The 18903-nt window shown below is 38.9% G+C and overlaps 1 protein-coding gene across 2 annotated transcripts in view; it reads right to left on the bottom strand.

Annotated features, from left to right (window-relative positions):
- MTMR3 (myotubularin related protein 3) overlaps window positions 1-18903 on the bottom strand; it is a 71426-nt gene that overhangs the window by 40200 nt on the left and 12323 nt on the right. For both annotated transcript variants that reach the window (XM_008058948.2, XM_021712825.1), the window contains exons 2-4: window positions 18799-18883; window positions 8677-8766; window positions 8136-8252 (exon numbers count right to left, since the gene is read on the bottom strand). In XM_008058948.2, the coding sequence (XP_008057139.1) occupies window positions 8136-8252; window positions 8677-8766; window positions 18799-18801 (210 nt within the window). In that variant the 5' untranslated portion in view covers window positions 18802-18883. The remainder of the gene's footprint in view (window positions 1-8135; window positions 8253-8676; window positions 8767-18798; window positions 18884-18903) is intronic.

The following is an 18903-nucleotide window of genomic DNA, read 5'->3' as shown; positions in this document are numbered from 1 at the left end:
AAGAACTGCAGATCAGAACACAAGCTGGACTGTAGCTGTTGTGTGGCCCAAATGACAGAGTCTGCTTTTATGGTTTAGTTACTGTCAGCAAAGGAGGCTCCTGAAAAAGGTTGGAGGTCTAAACTGTGGATTACACAGAAAAGACAATGGGACACTAGTTTTGGTCAGGCTCTCTGCTTAGTATAAGAGACTCACAGGTACCAAGAAGAAGGAAGAAGGGAGGCAACACAGCATTCAAAGATCCTAAAACTATCTATGTCTGACTTGCTTCAAAAGACCAGTTAGAAGCCCTGTTTGCCAAGTGATTTGAGAAAGCTAGAATGGTTACCTCTCTGCCAATCTGGTCAGCAGACACCACTGGACACAGAATGATGTACTATACTGGATAGAGAACAGGGAGACGGATAGGTGGGAAAGTATCTGAACAGGGTACCAAATCCTCTGGGTGATATGAGGACCTGCCTCCTGGCCCTGAAATCACCTTGATTCAACCCTTGGCTTCAAAAGCAATTTCCATATCTTCAAGAGAGAAAATAATAGAGCATACTCTTATTCCTTGAGAAAGGGGTGAACCACTTGTATCTTACACTGTATCAAGATCAGCAAAATGTGGCTCTGGAAGTTGCAAATAGCATTCCAACAATTCACATTTAGCATGAGAAGAAGGCAGTCTCCCCCAACGCAGACAGGAACAAGAGAGTGCTGCCTGCACAGGGTAGCCCTCTGTTAGCTGAGCCAGTTTCAGTAACAGGCTTCCTGCAAACTCTGCCCTACCACACAGTTGCCAGAGTCAGCAGAGAACTCTCAGAACAAGGATACAGGATCAAAAAGAAGCCCAGTGCTGGAAGTCTGGAACAAAGAAACAGAAACTGGGGCAGGGATTTAAAAAGAGAAGAAAGCAAAATAATATTACTCAGATAAATGGCTGGGAGTTTCTACCTCAGGACTAAAGTCTTCTTGTTTCTAGTATATAATCTATAAAAAATTTCCTTACAAATGTAATAGGGCTGGGAGTAAGAGAAAGACCAAGAAATCTTGCCTGTGTTCTGAGAAAAAAAAGAGCTTGTGGCCTCGTTTTTGTTTAAGTCCTAACCCCAAGGTGCTGTGAGAAACTGCAGCTGATGTGGCTAAGAATGCTTTCAAGACCTGTACCTCTATGAAGGAAAAAAAAAAAACTCACTCTATCAGTAGAGATAAATTATAAAGGAGGAATATGGAGACTAAGAAGATAAAGATTAGAAGACAACACCGATTTGTTCTCACGCCAGTTCTTTGAACGCTCTGTAACAGACTTATATGTTGCTTTTTTCAAAATGTACTCCTGTTACTCTCTCTATGACCCCACAAAAAAGTGGCAGCCTGACTGGAAATTAAGAGGCCTGAATTCTAGTCTAAATTTCTTATAATTCTACCAATTAAAAATTTGCCAGCTAAGCTGGCCAAACCTCCAGCCTTCCTTTATACTACCAGCCTCTGCTTTCTGAACCTCTGATGGTCACAATTTAGGAAATCTCAGGTGTAGAGCCTAGGAAGGACCCAGGGTGGAGTGAGAGTGAGTTTTACAAATCCCCATGGAAAGGATGCTATCCTAGCAGTCACCTGCATCCCAGGTCACCTTCAACTGCCTTTTCTTATAGCTAGAAAACATAAAAACCAGCCAACGCTATTAGCAGTGTTGGGGGGGGGTCAGACTTTTTGCTACAAGAAACAGGAAAGTTTTACATCCCACCTACTGAACCACAGCCCAAGGCTACTGCCTAAGCTTAAAGAATAAAACAATAAAACACCTCGGAGCATGTGAAACATCTGCTACTTAAAATGCATTCAAAATATACAAATCTTCATGTACTCTAAGGAAAAAGGAAAATGTTGGTTCTATGCATTCAAATCAGATCGCAGACACTAGCAAGTCACCAAAAACAACCATATATATATGCAAGTCAAAGATATAGAGAATAAGCTAACTTTAACATTCATGCATTTTTGTCACATGCAGGAAAAGTTTAATATGCAGCAAGAACAGGGACATAAAAAAGAGAAACATATGATTCTATATGAAATGAGTGCCTCCCTTTTTGTTTGTCCTTTCTACCCCAGCATTCTCCTTCAGAGCTCTCTTCAGATTGCCTCCTCTTCTAAAAAGGTAGAACTGGCCTTTTCCTCTTCATATATCTAACCAAAATATACTATTTCTCCACTTAAGGCCCACTCAATTGCTTTTGGTTTCTCAACTTTCGTCACATATATGAAAAGGATATCTCACCATTTCTATAACTAGACATACTCAATATATACATCTATATGTATATCTATAACTCAATATTCAATACTCAATATTCAACCTTCATAAGCAAAGAATTATAGATTCAAGAGCCAGTCCAGGGCCGGGTGCAGTGGCTCATGCCTGTAATCCCAGCACTTTGGGAGGCTGAGAAGAGAGGAGTGCTTGATGGTGAAACTTCATCTCTACAACAAATTACATTAAAAAAAAAAAATTAGCCAGGTGTGGTGGCGCATGCCTATAGTCCCAGCTACTTGGAAGGCTGAGGCAGAAGGATCACCTGAGCTAGGCAGGCCAAGGCGATGGTAACATGATCATGCCACTGCACTCCAACCTAGGCAAAAGAGTAAGACAGACAGATACACAAATGCAAAAGGAACTAGCCTGTTTTACAGTTCAGAAAAGTTAAACCATTATACAATAAGCTAGTAGAGAAACAAAGTCAAAGTCAAGACCAGAATCCATGTCTGTTCTCCTGGGCTCCTCCTTCCACCTCATATGATGTGCCTTTCTTTCTTCCTCTATGATTGCCCTTCTTTTCTATATGAGCTCTACTTTAGTTTTCTTTTACAAGTAACTGGCTGCTCCACCAGGGATCTTCAAGAGCAAAATATAATTTAAGCTATGATTCCTTAGGGGCAAGTTCATTCATAGAAGAGTAGTAAAATCTAAAATCACTTTCTTTGTTGTTGTTGTTGTTGTTTTTTTTAGTTGGAGTCTCACTTGGTCGCCCAGACTGGAGTGCAGTGGCCGCTCCCGGCCACTGCAGCCTCGCCTGCTGGGCTCCAGCGATCCTTACGCCTCAGCCTTCCGAGTAGCCAGAATTACAGGCATGTGCTACCACGCTCGGCTGATTTTTTGATTTATTGTAGAGATGAGGTCTTGCTGCCCAGGTGGATCTCGAACCCGCGAGCTCAGGCAATTCACTCACCTCAGTCTCCCAAAAGCGTGGGATTATAGGCTGAGCCACCAAGCCCGGCTTAAAATCACTTTCAAATGGTCTCCAGCCTGGAGATTATAACAACTCATTTTATTTTGGTTTCTTTCTCTTCCATCTTCCACCTGCCAGATAACACTATCTCCCTTTACAGTGCTCTTCCTAATATAAACTCCACAAAACTCATGCTCCAACAACACATCATACACATTCAGTGCTATTAACCAATTCATCAAAAGGCCAAAAGTTACACCATGGGCACCAAAACCCTTAAAAGCATTAATTCAATAAAAGCAGAAGAGCAGCAATTTAAAATTTTAGCAGACATGCATGGGATTAAAGATCCACAGTACGCCACATTCCAAAGGGATCTGATGTCATCATACCCTACTATATTTACCTCCTCAATCATTGTGTGTGTGTGTGTGTGTGTGTGTGTGTGTGTGTGTGTGTGTATGCGTGCATGCATATGCATTGTTTTGAAGCACCAGAATTTAGAGTGGGATAATTTCTACCTTTTAAAAACAATCACTCTTTTTATAGTCTGAATGGGAAGTACTAACCTTGTATATACATCTGAAGTAAAAACAGCAGTAACAGACTGAAAATAAGGCAAGTAATTAATCTAAACCTAAAATCTGTAAAAAAAACTGTGGGATATCTGGGGACTAAACCTTTTCACTTAAAAAGTCTATCAAAGAAAGAAGACTATTACAGGTTAAAGACTCAAACCTTTTATTTCTCACCTTTGACATTTACAAGCCTCCAGTACTGGTTTTAGAGGCCTTTGATGAAATGGAATGCTAGGCCAAAGTGTATTAAGTGTTAAGAACCTCCTTCTGGTGCATGGGGAAAAAAGATGGCTACTTGTACTACAGCTAGACAATGAAAAAATGTGAAGGAATGCCAAGGAAAGGTGTTTCCAGCTGCTACACCTCCACCTTTTTCCTAAGAGGCATTGACAGACCAGCCTGGAAACAGAAGTTTTAATGTTCTCTGAAGTACTAATGCTGATTTTACAAATTATTTCTGGTTGAAACTTGATCTACACTTTTGAAGGGCACCATTCCATCTGCTTATTTATGAACTATGGGGCATTATCCTCACCCCACAAATTGTCCTCATTTTGGAGGACCCTGCACAACTAGAACTTGGTCCAGTAAGAGGAAAGGGACTCATGCAGATAGAACACATTCTGCTGATTTGCAAGGTGGGTATCTAACATTCAAAACCAATATGCTCCAAGCACAAGTGCAGCAATCACCTAAGATTTCTATGTTACTTACTGGGATTTCAGAAGCAGCAGATTGAGAAGTAGTCTATTGAATCACACACACACAAAAAAATTGTTTTAAACTTTCATGAATTCCACTTGAATACTTATTTATAAATTACCTAAGCTACAAAGAAATATGCCTGTATATAGTATGTAAAAATATAGTTTAGGAAAAACACAGAATGGGAGCGATTCATACCTTAACTGTTACCCATGAACTCTACTACAGAGGTTCTTTTAGGCTAGAAATTGGAACTTAATATGAGTGAATGTGTGTGGTTTAAAGTAATGATGTTAGCTGGGCTCGGTGGCTCAGCCTGTAATCCCGCGCCTTTGGGAGGTTGAGGCGAGTGGATTGCCTGAGCCCGCGGGTTCGAGACCCGCCTGGGCAGCGAGACCTCATCTCTACAATAAATCAAAAAAATCAGCCGGGTGTGGTAGCGCATGCCTGTAATTCCGGCTACTCGGAAGGCTGAGGCGGAAGGATCGCTGGAACCCAGCAGGCGAGACTGCAGTGGCCGGGAGTGGCCACTGCACTCCAGTCTGGGCAACAGAGTGAGACTCCAACTCAAAACAATAAATAAATAAAGTAATGATGTTTATAGTATCGAAATCTACGGACACCTTTCATGCAATGTGCTGTGAAATCAAAAGAGAATATATGATACCAGGTAGCTACTTAATACTTGATGGTAAGACATTTTCTAAAATGCTAAATATGTTAATTTAAGCATACAAAATGATGCACACTGGGACATGCCACAACATATACTGGCACATTTGGGTTTTGATGGTTTAAATGTGTTTGATTTAGATGTAATAACCTTTAAAGGGAGCCTCTTGATCCTACATATTTTACTGAAATACTTATCTGTTGAGGGAAAGAAGGAGGGAGGAAGGGACAATACTACCACAAACTCTCTGGTCTCCATCTAGGACCTGACACAGGAGGAACCATTGTTTCCTAGAGTAATTCCAGGTTTCAAGAACCTTAGCACTAACTGTGATGAGATTAAATTTATATGGAGAGGTTCTAGTCTCTTTCAATCTGAAATGTTTGAAGTCAAAGCAATGTCCAAATACTTTTACATAATCATTTTTCTGTGCAAAGCCATTATCTTGGGCTTTTTAAATAACATGCAGGCTCTATGGCTTAACAAGATTATAATGCTAACAGAGAAAACACTTTCAGATAAGGAAACAAATAAAAATAAAAACAGTGGTAAGCTTTCTTAAGCATTATATCTCAATCACAATAGGAGACCAACAATTTTAGTAAACAATCTACTCAAACAGCTACCCCTAGAGATAATAATACAGCCAATTCACACATTGTTTTAAAATGTGCTTTAAATTCAAAAGGGGGGAAATGGTCTAATGCCTACTTCAAACCAATATTAACTTCAATTCATTTAATATTTACTGAATATCATGGCACCAGGAGACATGCTGATCCTGAAGATATAAAGATGAATAACTAAAAATTACAATATATATGGTAAAGTATGTTCAAGATACAGAAAAAGCCAGAAGAGTGTAATTAACTGTCAGAGGGAACTGATACTGTGAAAGGCTTCACAGAAGTTATCACTTGAACTCAGTTTTGACAGATGAAGAAAAGTTCCCTACACAGGTGAGAAGAAAGAATGCAGAGGTGTGAAGTATGACTGGTTTTACAAGTACAAAGGGGACATGGCGGAAAGTAGGGAAGCAGACAGAAAAGCAGGGACCAAGCATCACAAACAGCCCTATATCATGCTAAGTAATTCCATCTTCATCACAAAAGTAGTGAAGAAACACTGAAGGTCTTAAAGCTGATGAATGACATGATTAATTCTATGCGTTTTTGCCAATAGATCCTATTCCCAAATAGATCTGAAAATAGTCTCTAAATACTTGGTCCTTAACCAATAAGTTGATAACTAGGGGATGATATGAGAAAATACAACGATTTAAAACTCTATCATTCTTACATGCAATTTAATTACAATTTTATTGATTCAGCCATTTAAACACTGAAAAGAATACAAAATAAAATGGGGCAGTTCTACTATTCATTACTTCCATAGTAGCTGGTAGGGATTTTATAGGCATTTATAGGTATAGGCGCTTCCACCTTTTCTCCTTCCCATCATAACCACTCAAATTCAAATAGACCCTTCTGAATAGAGTGCTATATAGTATGAAAGAACAGCATTGCCTCTTTCCTTGATGAATCTGTTGTGTACTTTTAGCTGTTGGACAGAAAACTGACATAATAGATATGACCGCAGCCCAAATCTAAAAGCCAAAAGAAATTCAGGCCCAAACTGTTCCTGGACATAAATGCTTAACTACAAATAATAATAATAAATAATAAGTACAGATTACAAAGAAAATGACAACTGATAAGTCTTTGATAAATGAAAAAATGTGACTGAGGAGTTGGGTAACTTTTTGACTGCTAAGTAAAATGTACGAAACTAACAGATTTCAACAATTCCCAAAATGACCCAAAACACACAAGCTGAATAGAGTTACAATCCTGAGCTGTTAAAAGGTGTCATAATGCACTTCTCTGTGCTAGAACAGAACTACAGAAAGCCACAATAATGACAAGTAAAAAAAGGAGGACATTCATTTGAGGGAAGTACAAGAACTTTCAGGCCTTTGTCAGTCTCATTTAAGGCTACGACAATAGCTGTGCACTAGAAGAACCAGTTCATTGAAAGGACCCTCATAACTGAAAAGGGTAAATGCACTTTTGAGAATTGAGTCTTTCTTTTTTTCAGTAATATATAATATATTATGCAAATAAAACACTTAACAACTACATTTATACCACTAAGGGGCCAGAGTAACTTCATCCTATAATGAGAATCTGCAGTGAGCTCAAAGCATATCTCATCATTTGACATTAAGGCCCAAGAAATTAACTCAACTGAGGCAGCTGCTAACTATTAAAGATTGAAGAATAGGCCAGACACGGTGGCTCATGTCTATAATCCCAACACTTTGAGATGCAGAGGTGAGAGGATTGCCTGAGCTCACAGATTCAAGCCCAGACTGGGCAACTTGGCAAGACCTCATCTTTACAATAAATCAAAAAAATTAGCTGGGCATGGTGGCGCATGCCTGTAGCTCCAGCTACCTGGAAGGCTGATGTGGAAGGATAGCCTGAGCCAGCAGGCTGAGGCTGCAGTGGTCACGAGTATGCCACTGCACTCCAGCCTGAGCGACAGAGTGAGATGCCGACTCAAAAAAAAAAAAAAAAAAATGGGGAGACACCTCTTATCAACAAGGATGCCTGAACGAAGCATATTTGTATACCTAACCCTTAACTGTACCCCACAATATCATCATAAAAAATACTGATTAAAAAAAGATTGAAGAATAAAAGCCTATTCAGCCTTCGTACCTTTATAAAGCTTAATGACATAGCATCATCTAGTGTAAATCATTCAGTGTTAACTAAACAACAGACAGCTCAGCTAACAACATGTATCATTTTAAGTCAAGTATTTAGAGTTGCTTGCTAACCTACCGTTCCTTGAGTGCTGCTACATTAAGTGAGAGAAAAGCAGAGCACACAAGAACATTAACAATATTTTTTTATTTCCTTTCTCCATCTACCTTAGAGGAAGAAAAACGTAACCACTTACATTAACAAGAGACTCCTTGAACTTGATGTGAAGTCTGTAATTAGAAAGGGCAATGATGGCATCCTCAGCACGGCCCACATACTCAGTGCTCTCTCCATGAAGTTCAAGGAAAGGAACCTTCAAAATGAAAGTAGAAACTCTTCTCAGAGTTCTGAAGCAGTAAATTGAAGTCTTCACACTTGGGTCAGATGAATGGAAGGTAAATCCTCTGCCATCCAAGTTGAAAACCCAGTACACAAGTTGGTATAGAAAGGAAACTAAAAAGGATGGGTTTATACCCACCAAACTCAAATATATCTATCTAGTTATTCAAATTCTGAACTACTAAAGGAATGACACAAAGATCATCTGAAACAGTAAATGTTCAGGAAGTAAGTCTTGCTAAAAATGAGATGTCTGTCTTCCAGCTTGCATTTCTACATGTATGATTTAGGAAAATATTTACATGTTATATAGAGTATTACTTCAATCCATTAGCTCTGCTACATAGTTACTTTCATGCTAAATACATATTTTAAAGTTAAAAGTCGTCCGTAGTTACCTGAAGATTCTCATCCTCCCGGATCAGCTGCTTCCTGGGAAAGATCTGATTGGCCTGGATGCACTCAAGGCTGTGCCGAGTCTCTTCATCCTGGAAAAGCCCAAAACCTTAAAATAATGTCAAAGTTTCTAGTCATCCATATTTGTTTTACCTGCCATGTCTACTAACATAATCACAATGAGAGTTCAAAGACAAGGTGAACAGGCAGAAAAGCTCAAGGAAAAATATTCATACCAAAAAGTGTTCCATCCAATATATCAGGTACCTCTAGTCTGAGAGTACATTGAGGCAAAAAAAGTCACAAAAGTTTCTATTAGGCAATAATAGGTTGTTAATACATTACTTTTAAGAAAAACTAAAATACAGTGTTTCTACTCTAAATTACAATCTTAAGTTCTTACTTTTGAGAGACAGGTGGGTGGAGGGGAGTAACAAGGAAGTGATTGGGGCATAAACGAAACAGGACTGTCCATGAATTACTCATTGATTAAACTGGGTAAGTGGGATTTCACTGTCTATATACCATTGTGTCTACTTTGGTTATATGTGAAATTTCCATAATAGAAAGTCTGAAAAAAAATTTTAATAAAAAGTAAGCTTAAGAACTGAATTTCATTAGGCTCGGTGGCTCAGCCTGTAATCCCGCGCCTTGGGAGGCTGAGGTGAGTGGACTGCCTGAGCCCACGGGTTCGAGACCCGCCTGGGCAACTTATTGAGATCTCATCTCTACAATAAATCAAAAAATTAGCCGGGTGTGGTAGCACGCGCCTGTAGTTCCAGCTACTTGGAAGGCTGAGGCTGAAGGATCGCCGGAGCCCAGCAGGTCGAGGCTGCGGTGGCTGGGAGTAGTCACTGCACTCCCATCTGGGCGACAGAATGAGACTCCAACTCAAAAAAAAAAAAAAAAAGAACTGAATTTCCCCAATTGAAAGCATATGCGAACCACTATCCCTCATTTACTCTGCCTTGTATTACAAATATTCCTGTTAAGGCAATTTCAAAAGAGGAAGCAATAAATTCTCATCTAAATGGCACTTAAATTGAACTGCAATATGTATAGAAAAGCAGTATTTTGCATTATGAATTTTTATGGTATAGGAAGACACAAGAGAAATGTCATCTATCAGAAAGCCTAACTAAAAATTATAATGGAATCTGTTTACACAGTAATTTTTAAACAACAAAAACCACATCATGTTTAGCTGACAGCACTGTTATAGCCACTAGTTACTGATCATTTCTGCACATTACTTATCACAATTCTAATAATTTTGTAAATTCTCCCCACACAGAAGAAAAAAAAAAACCCTACCTATAAACAACACTTATGATTTTAGCTAACAGCAACCACAGTCATAAAATGGTAATACTCTACTACTGCAGTTCTCAAAATGAAGTCCACAAAATTCGAGATCCTTACAGTCAAAACCACCTTCACAATAATATTAAGGCATTATTTACCTTTTTCACTGTGTTGACATTTGTACTAATAATGCAAAAGTAACTGGTGGGATAAAACTGCTGACACCTTAACACAATCAAGGCAGTGGTACCAATTTCACCAAGAATGACCTTGATAAAGCCAGGAAAAATTAAATCTTAACCCTTAAGTAGAAGTCTTTTTATGTAAGAAATACACAAAAACACCTCTGTGGCATACTGAAGTATTACGGTTGTCTGAAGGTAAAGAATTTTGTGCAACTGTTTAAACTACCCAGTTTTTTCATTAAATACCACTATATTTATTAGGTCAGGATCGGTGGCTCAACCTGTAATCCCAGAACTTTGGGAAGTCGAGGCGAATGTATTGCCTGAGCCCGTGGGTTTGAGACCAGCTTAGGTAACTTGGCAACACCTCATATCTACAATAAAAATAAAAAAAATAAGCCAGGCATGGTAGCTCGTGCCTGTAGTTCCGGCTACTTGGAAGGCTGAGGCAGAAAGATCGCCAGAGCCCAGCAGGTTGACGCTGGGGTGGCCGTGAGTGTCCCACCTGCACTCTAGCCTAGGCAATGGAGTGAGACTCCAACTCTGAATTAATGAATGAATGAATATCACTATATTTATTCATTTTAACTTTTTATTTTTTTGAGTTGGGGTCTTAATCTGTTGCCCACAATGGAATGCAGTGGCACAATCACAGCTCACTGCGTCATTGAACTCCGGTGCTCAAACAATGCTTCTCCTCAATCACCCAAGTAGCTGAGACAACAGGTGCACAGCACCATGCCCAGCTAATTTTTTTATTTTTTTTAGAGATGAGGTCTCACTATGTTGCTCAGCCTAGTCTCAAACTCCATAGCTCAAGCAATCCTCCTGCTCAGGCTCCCAAAGTGCTGGCATTACAGGTATAAGCCAGCACACCAGGCTGAAATATCATTTTAAACTGAAAGGACAACTGATGGACAAACTGTGGTAATCCAGACTTGGACATTTGGCAGATCTTTTCTCCAAAAAACAGTATTAGTTGCCAGATAAAGGTTTTATATAAAAATTAGATTTTGGTGACCTTCCATATGACCCCCTTAATCCTCCTACTGGGAATATACCCAAGGAACTCAAATCACTCTATGAAAAAGATACCTGCACACACATGTTTACTGCAGCATTGTTCACAATAACAAAAACATGGAGCCAACCGTTCTGCCCATCAAAAGAAGACTGTATTAAAAAATGTGGTACAAATACACGATGGAATATAACACAGTCACAAAGAAGGACAAAATTATAAGCTTCACAGCAACTCAGATGGACTTAGACTCTATAATATTTAGTGATCTATCACAGAAACAAAGAATGGAGTATCACATGTTCTCACTCATAAGTGGACCTTGAACAATTATTATAATACTATAAGAAAAGGACTGGCAGTAGTGGGAAACTGCAGAGGGGGGAGAAGGAGGGAGGGTGGGATTGGCAGTAGTAGGAAACTGCCAGGGGAGGAGGGGCACACCTCATCAACAAGGTTTCCTACATAATGAACATTTGTATACCTAACCCTGAATTGTACCCCACATCTTTAAAATTTTTTTTAAAAACTTATATTTTGGAAAACGATCATCTCCCACCATGAACTTGATAGTTTCCCAATACTTAGGCCTTTTATGGTAAAAATGGCGGTAACATTATCAAATGTGATTTTTAAAAAATTATATAATGAAATATGCCAACATTTGGAAGAGTTACATTATTAAAGAACCCGTTATTATTGATGTTACAAAATCATTCATGGATAAAAGATAAATTCAAAGTGCAAGAAAGACGAATGGTTTTAATGTAACATGATACAAAAAGTTCATTGATGTGGTTTCAGATTCTGCACTGCAACTAATCTTTAAAGAACTAATACTTATCAAGTTTTGGTGTAGTATTAAAGAAAGATACAAACAATTATCTGGGAAAACTATTAAAATATTCTTCCCTTTTCTGACCACTTTTCTAACCACTCACCATTTCTGTGAGGCTGCATTTTCCTCATATAAACTTCAAACAAAACAAATATTGTGACAGATTGAACGCAGAAAGACATAAGAATTCAGATGTCACCTATTAAGCCAAGCATTACACAGATTTGCAAAAATGTTATACTAATTATCTTTAGATAAGGAAAAAGTTATATTTCATCAAAAATCTTATTAATGTTACCATGTAACTGGTTATTGTTAGTTTTAATGAATTAATGAGCATTTTAAATATTTCAAGTTTTAATTTCTAATATGGTAAATATAGTTAGACATAACCCACATAAAAAATCGCTCTTGAGGGTATTCAATAATTTTTTTTTTGAGTTGGAGTTGCACTCCATCGCCCTGGCATACTCACAGCCACCCCAGCTTTGACCTGCTGAGCTCCGGCGATCCTTCCACCTCAGCCTTCCAAGTAGTCAGAACTACAGGTGTGCACTACCACGCCCGACTAATTTTTTTAATTTATTGTAGAGACAAGGTCTCACCCAGCTGCCCGGGCTAGTCTCAAAGCTGCGGGCTCAGGCAATCCACTTGCCTCAGCCTCCCAAAGTGCTAGGATTACAGGCTGAGCCACCAAGCCTCGCCAGTCCTCAATAATTTAAGAATGTAAAAAGAAGTCCTAAGACCAAAGAATTTCAGAACTGCTGCTCTACTATATTCTAATACCAAATACCACCTAAAGCTGCTTCTTTCCAAAAGTCAGCCTTTCTCTAAAATCATTCTCCTACTCTAATCTACAACAGGAAAAACCATACAGACGTGAATAACCACCACTTTACCCACCTATCATCCACTAATCACAGCATCTTTGCTACTAGCTGACTAGGTCCTTCAATGGGGTCATTTTATCTTGAGGCATATGCCTTTCAATGGCTCTCTTAAAATTTGATATTTAAAATTCAGAAGAAAATTAGCTTCAAATTACAAAAATAAAACTTTAGCAACTGTATAGATTGTTCATAAAATGCTACAAAAAATGCAAAACTTCAGTTATTAAATTCAGACTTTTATTTTTATATCAGAAACAAGTCATACATTAATGACACTTCCCTAGGATTGCTAGGTATTCACCGTGATTGTTAAGAAATTAAGGCCGGGCATAGTGGCTCACACCTGTAATCCCAGCACTTTGGGAGGCGGAGGGGAAAGGACTGCCTGAGTTCATGGGTTCAAGACCAGCCTGGGCAAGCTGGCAAGACTCCATCTCTGCAATAAATAAAAAAATTAGCCAAGCACTGTGGTGTGTGCCTATAGTTCTACTTACTTGAAAGAGTGAGGTAGAAGGATCGCCTGAGCCCAGCAGGTCAAGGCTGCAGTAGCCATGAGTAAGACACTACAGCCTCCTGGGCGACAGAGTGAGACTCCAACACATATACACAAAAAAATTATGCCTAGCAATCAAATAATTTCCAAAGCAAAATCACAAAACTTTTTTTAGTTTCTTATATATGTATAGCCAAAAAAATGTTTGATGAAGTTGGTGTGTTTCAGTAAAATTAATATGTGGCTTGGGGGCCTCCTAAAGTAATTATCTAGAGTAGATGAGGGTTTGTAAATGGCTCTACCCCTACAAACAAAAAAAAATAGCTTATTAGATGAAAAGTTTTGTGTCAATCTGTACCATTTTATCCTTTTCCACTCATTTACTCTGAGGTCAGTGAATGAAATCCAGTTTTCTATCATAAGTACTAGCCTTCAAAAAAAAATTTCGGGGCAACCCCCTCACATCCCCTCCCACTGTGGGAGCTTTTCTGTCCTCTCAATAAATCCTGCTTTCCAAAAAAAAAATCTATTTTCATTCTTAAGAGGCAGTTCTTGACTTAAAAACACTGAGTATGTATACTTAAAAGAACTAACAAGAAAAGATGTAAAGAATATTGAATTTAGGGTTGGGCGCGGTGGCTCATCCTGTAATCCCAGCACTTTGGGAGGCCGAGGCAAGTGGATTGCCTGAACCCACGGGTTCGAGACCAACCCAGACAACTTGGCAAGACCTCGTCTCCACAATAAATCAAAAACTAGCCGGGTGCGGTAGCGCGTGCCTGTAGTTCCGGCTACTTGGAAGGCTAAAGTGGAAGGATCGCCGGAGCCCAGCGGGTCAACGGTGAGTATGTCACTCCACACTCCAGCCTGGGCAACCAAGTGAAACTCTAACTCAAAAAAAAGAAAAAGAAAAAGAAAAAAAAAAGAATCTTGAATTAGGGAAATTTTTCTCATAAACCAATAGAGGATAGCAAACATTATGAAAACATGGGGGGAGAAAAGCCTTTAAAAATTCTTACATAAAAGTACACTCTTAACATAACTTCTCAGACTTTTTATTCTGTTTAAAGCCATTTTACAGAGGTACCCATTATTTCTTTAAGTGATTCCCTGACCCTAGTTTTCAGCTGTCCTGTAACACAGAACTTAAATAAAGTAGCAGGCTCTAAAAAATTAATAATAATAATAATAATAATAAGAGAAGCTATTTATCTATTCATTCTTGCTGGTACACTCACCTGGGTGCTTATCCAGATCAATGTATGTAACCAAACTAGCTACTGAAAACTAAAAATGGAATTAACAATTTTCAACATAAAAGAACTGAGTATTAGGCCAGCAAGAGCATGAAATAATTATTTTTCACGGTCAAATCAAGCTACTGTCTCAAATCACAGAAGCTGTAAGGCTTTAGAACTTTTCTCCCTTGTACACAAAAATGCATTTAATTCCCAAGGACTTAACTAACATTAGGACTCAATGACCTCCTAGACAAACAGTGATCTACAAAACATTGCATGGATAAAACACTTAAATCTGGCAGTTGAATTAACAGCCCCAACTTATTATAGTTTCTGTGAGCTTCATAGGTTAAAAAAAAAACGGAGGCCAAACTTGAGATGCTAATAAGTTGAAGGAGACAAAACAAATTGGGAAGTGTTGGTCTGATAAGAGTCTTGGAAACAAATTTCTCCTAAGCTATAAGCAGCAATTTATTAGTATTAAAGAGAATGTATCCCATGTCATCAATTTCCTGGTATTGCTGAGGGACACTCCAGGCATTGTGGAATTTGGCACCTTGCAGTCTCCACCCAGCTCCATAAGGTCAGCAGGTCAGCTACAAGATCCTGAAATAGGACCAGTCACCACAATTCCACGCTAGTTTCTGTTACTGGCTAAACTAATGCAGTGAAGAGAGGTAAGTACGTATCTCGAGGGGAAGTCAATGTTAGAGATAAATATTTAAAGTATATGACGAGTCAATCAGTCCTATTAACTAAATTCACATTTAGTGCTCCTGTTTGCAAAATGTAACGTGAAAGTAATTCCAGTCCTACTGTCAATTCCAGTCACTATTCTTAAGTTTGGTATTAGAAGCCTTAAAAAATTCATTTCGGTCAGGCTCGGTGGCTCAGCCTGTAATTCCAGCACTTTGGGAGGCCGAGGTGAGTGAACTGGGTTTGAGACCAGCCCAGGCAACCTGGCGAGACCTCGTCTCTACAATAAATCAAAAACTAGCCGGGCGTGGTAGTGTGTGCCTATAGTTCCGGCTACTTGGAAGGCTGAGGCGGAAGGATCACTGGAGTCCAGCAGGTCGACACTAGGGTGGCTGTGAGTGTGGCACTGCACTCCAGCCTGGGTGAAAGAGTGAGACTCCAACTCAAAAAAAAACTAAAACTAAAACAAACAAAAATGTCCCTTGATATAATGTTCAGGATTTGTTTCAAAATAATCCAAAGGGGGTGGAGGTGAAGAAGTCAGATGAAGCTAGAGTAGCCATTAATTGCTGATTATTGCAGCTTCATGATGTGTCTGTGAGGTTTTACTATATTTTCCTCTTTGCCTAGGCTTGAGATTTTCCTTAATAAAACATGAAAACATATATTCCTAATACTTAACCTCTTCAAAGATAAACTCCAATCTTATTAAAGAATCTTTGGCTGGGCTTGGTGGCTCAGCCTGTAATCCCAGCACTTTGGGAGGCTAAGACAAGTGGATTGTCTGAGCCTGCAGGTTCGAGACCAGTCCGGGCAACTTGGCAAGACCTCGTCTCTACAATAAATCACAAAAAGCAGCCAGGCATGGTAGCGTGCACCTGTAGTTCCGGCTACTTGGAAGACTGAGGTGGAAGGATCACCGTAACCCAGCAGGTCAACACTGGAGTGGCCTTGAGTGTGTCACTGCCCTCCAGCCTGGGTGACATAGTGAGACTCCAACTCAAAAAAAAAAACATCTTTTAAGAGTATAAAAGCCGGGCTCGGTGGCTCAGCCTGTAATCCCACGCCTTTGGGAGGCTGAGGTGAGTGGATTGCCTCAGCCTGTGGGTTCGAGACCCGCCTGGGCAGCGAAACCTCATCTCTACAATAAATCAAAATGAGCCGGGCGTGGTAGTGTGCGTCTGTAATTCCGGCTACTCGGAAGACTGAGGCGGAAGGATCGCCGGAGCCCAGCAAGCGAGGCTGCGGTGGCCGGGAGCAGCCACTGCACTACAGTCTGGGCAACGGAGTGAGACTCCAACTCAAAAAAAAAAAAGAGTATAAGAGACAGGAGAGGATGTTACTCTCAAATTAGCAAAAAGATATACATTAAAAACAAAAAAGTTTAATGCTCTTGAATTCACTATACAAAAACTAAGGATTAAAGACATATGATCTAGGCCAGGCACCACGGCTCATATCTGTAATCCCAGCACTTTGGGAGGCCAAGGTGGGAGTACTGCTTGAGCCCAGGAGTTTGAGATCAGCCTAGGCAACATAGTGAGACCTCATCTCTACAAAAAAAAAAAAAAATTAGCTGGATATAGTGGTGCTACTCAGAAGGCTGAGGCAGAAGGATCACCTGAACCCAGGAGGTCAAAGTTGGGGTGAGCAGTAATCATGCCACTGCACTCCAGCCTTGGTGACATAATGAGAGACACAAAACAAAGAACAAAAACACATATGATCTATATGCTAAAACCATATGGTACATAATAAAATCAATGGTTCAACAACTTGCAAAATGTTATACAGCTAGTAAAATGATCATTAGGAATCCAATGAATCAACACGGGAAAATGTTTAATTCACTTAGTGAAATAAACAAAATGGAAACTTAATTATATTATAATTCTAACTACAAAAATGTATACATGACATGGACTAGTTAGAAAGGAATACAACCATGGGTTCTGGTGACAGAATTATAAATGAGAATTTGTAAAACTTTGCTCTAATGCTGCTTAATGAGAAATTGAAAACAAAAACAAAAGAACATATGGCCACGCTGCTCCCCAACTATTGCATACAGAGGCATCCCCAGAGCATATCTGCAGCACCAGAAGAAGGGAACACCAGGAAGAATGTCTGCTAGACCCCAGCAGCAGAAGACGATCACACTGTTACTAGCTAAGTGATATACAATGAAGGACAAACCCTTATTACAGAACAGGGCGGTTTTTGTAAGCCAATCATTTGTTATTCATTGCATTGACATAAACATTAGGCAAGCACTTTTTCAATTAATTAAAAACTCTGTGGGAAAACCAACAAAATATAGTCAAAAGAAGAAACAGTAAAAGTTCATTAATGTTGGGATATATGATAAATCGGAAAGCTATAATGTCCACGAACCAAAAAAAATGGCCCAGTTTTAAGATGGGAGCACTTAACTTTCTCCTCCTTTTAATATCACATTTCTGCACAACTAGTTTTTCTGTTTTTGTTTTGTTTGACTTTGTTTTTAATTTGAAAAGTGCTTTCCATATATGTCTCTAATGAAGCTTGAAATTAATGTGGCTTTTTCAATTCCTTCTCTGTGCACTAGCATGAAACAGAGTTTGTGTCTAGGAAACATCACAAGGTAGAAGTAGGACAATATTACAGAGGACTATTTCTAAGCCTTGAAGCACTGTTCACATATTCTCAGGATTGATGAAAATGTGGTTGGCTCGTTGTTCTATCTTCTCTGCCTGGACTGGGCCCTAAATGGCTCGTAAGTCACTGAGATGTCCATTAAATGATCTTTTTGGTCAAAGTCAGGGGAGAGCATGTGTAAAATTGTTCCAACTACTATGGGATCAAAATATTGCCTTAAAGAGAAAGAAAAAGGAGGGTAGGGAATTGTTGCTATCCAGAAAGGTAATTCATACAGTATATATGCTATTTGAGATAATGCACATGTATGTTAGCTCGATTTAGCTATTCTACCATGTATACATAGTTCAAAAACCATGCTGTACAAATAAATATATACAATTTTTGCCAATATAAAAAAATTTAAATAAAGAAAGAATATGTGGATGACCATCTCACAATCTGCCTACCCACACCAAACACACAGAAAAAGTTTTCACTACATGCTACTTCCTAGAAAAGAATAAAAAGCCTGGAGTCCAAGAACTGTTTTAGTCTTGATTCCATTTATTAGCTGACTGAAAAATAAGAGATAATATCTAGTTCATAGGATTAAAGTTAACAAAAATGAAACTGTTCTATACACTGGAGTACTCTATACTTACTACTACTAAGGAAACAATAAAGAAAAGACGAAGACAAGAAGAGAGATCTGGGAAAGGAAAAGTGAAATAATATCTTACAAAAATAAAAATGAGTAGCTATGAAGTTATTAGTGTTCACTTAATTGTCAGTAGAGTTTTTAAGATCCAATTTCTTTGTTATTTCCTTGTACTTACCATGACAGGAGGCCCAGATTAGGAGGAAAAATCCTCGTCCTTTCTTCAGTATCTGACAAGGCTCTTCTTTCTTTTATGTTGGGATCTTTAAAAAGAAAAGAAGGA

This window comes from Carlito syrichta, unplaced genomic scaffold (genome assembly GCF_000164805.1).
Source record: "Carlito syrichta isolate Samal-C Ts95f unplaced genomic scaffold, Tarsius_syrichta-2.0.1 Scaffold303665, whole genome shotgun sequence".
NCBI classification, from domain to species: Eukaryota; Metazoa; Chordata; class Mammalia; order Primates; family Tarsiidae; genus Carlito; species Carlito syrichta.
Note: the sequence above shows the minus strand (reverse complement) of the source record. Positions and strands in the feature narration are given on the sequence as shown.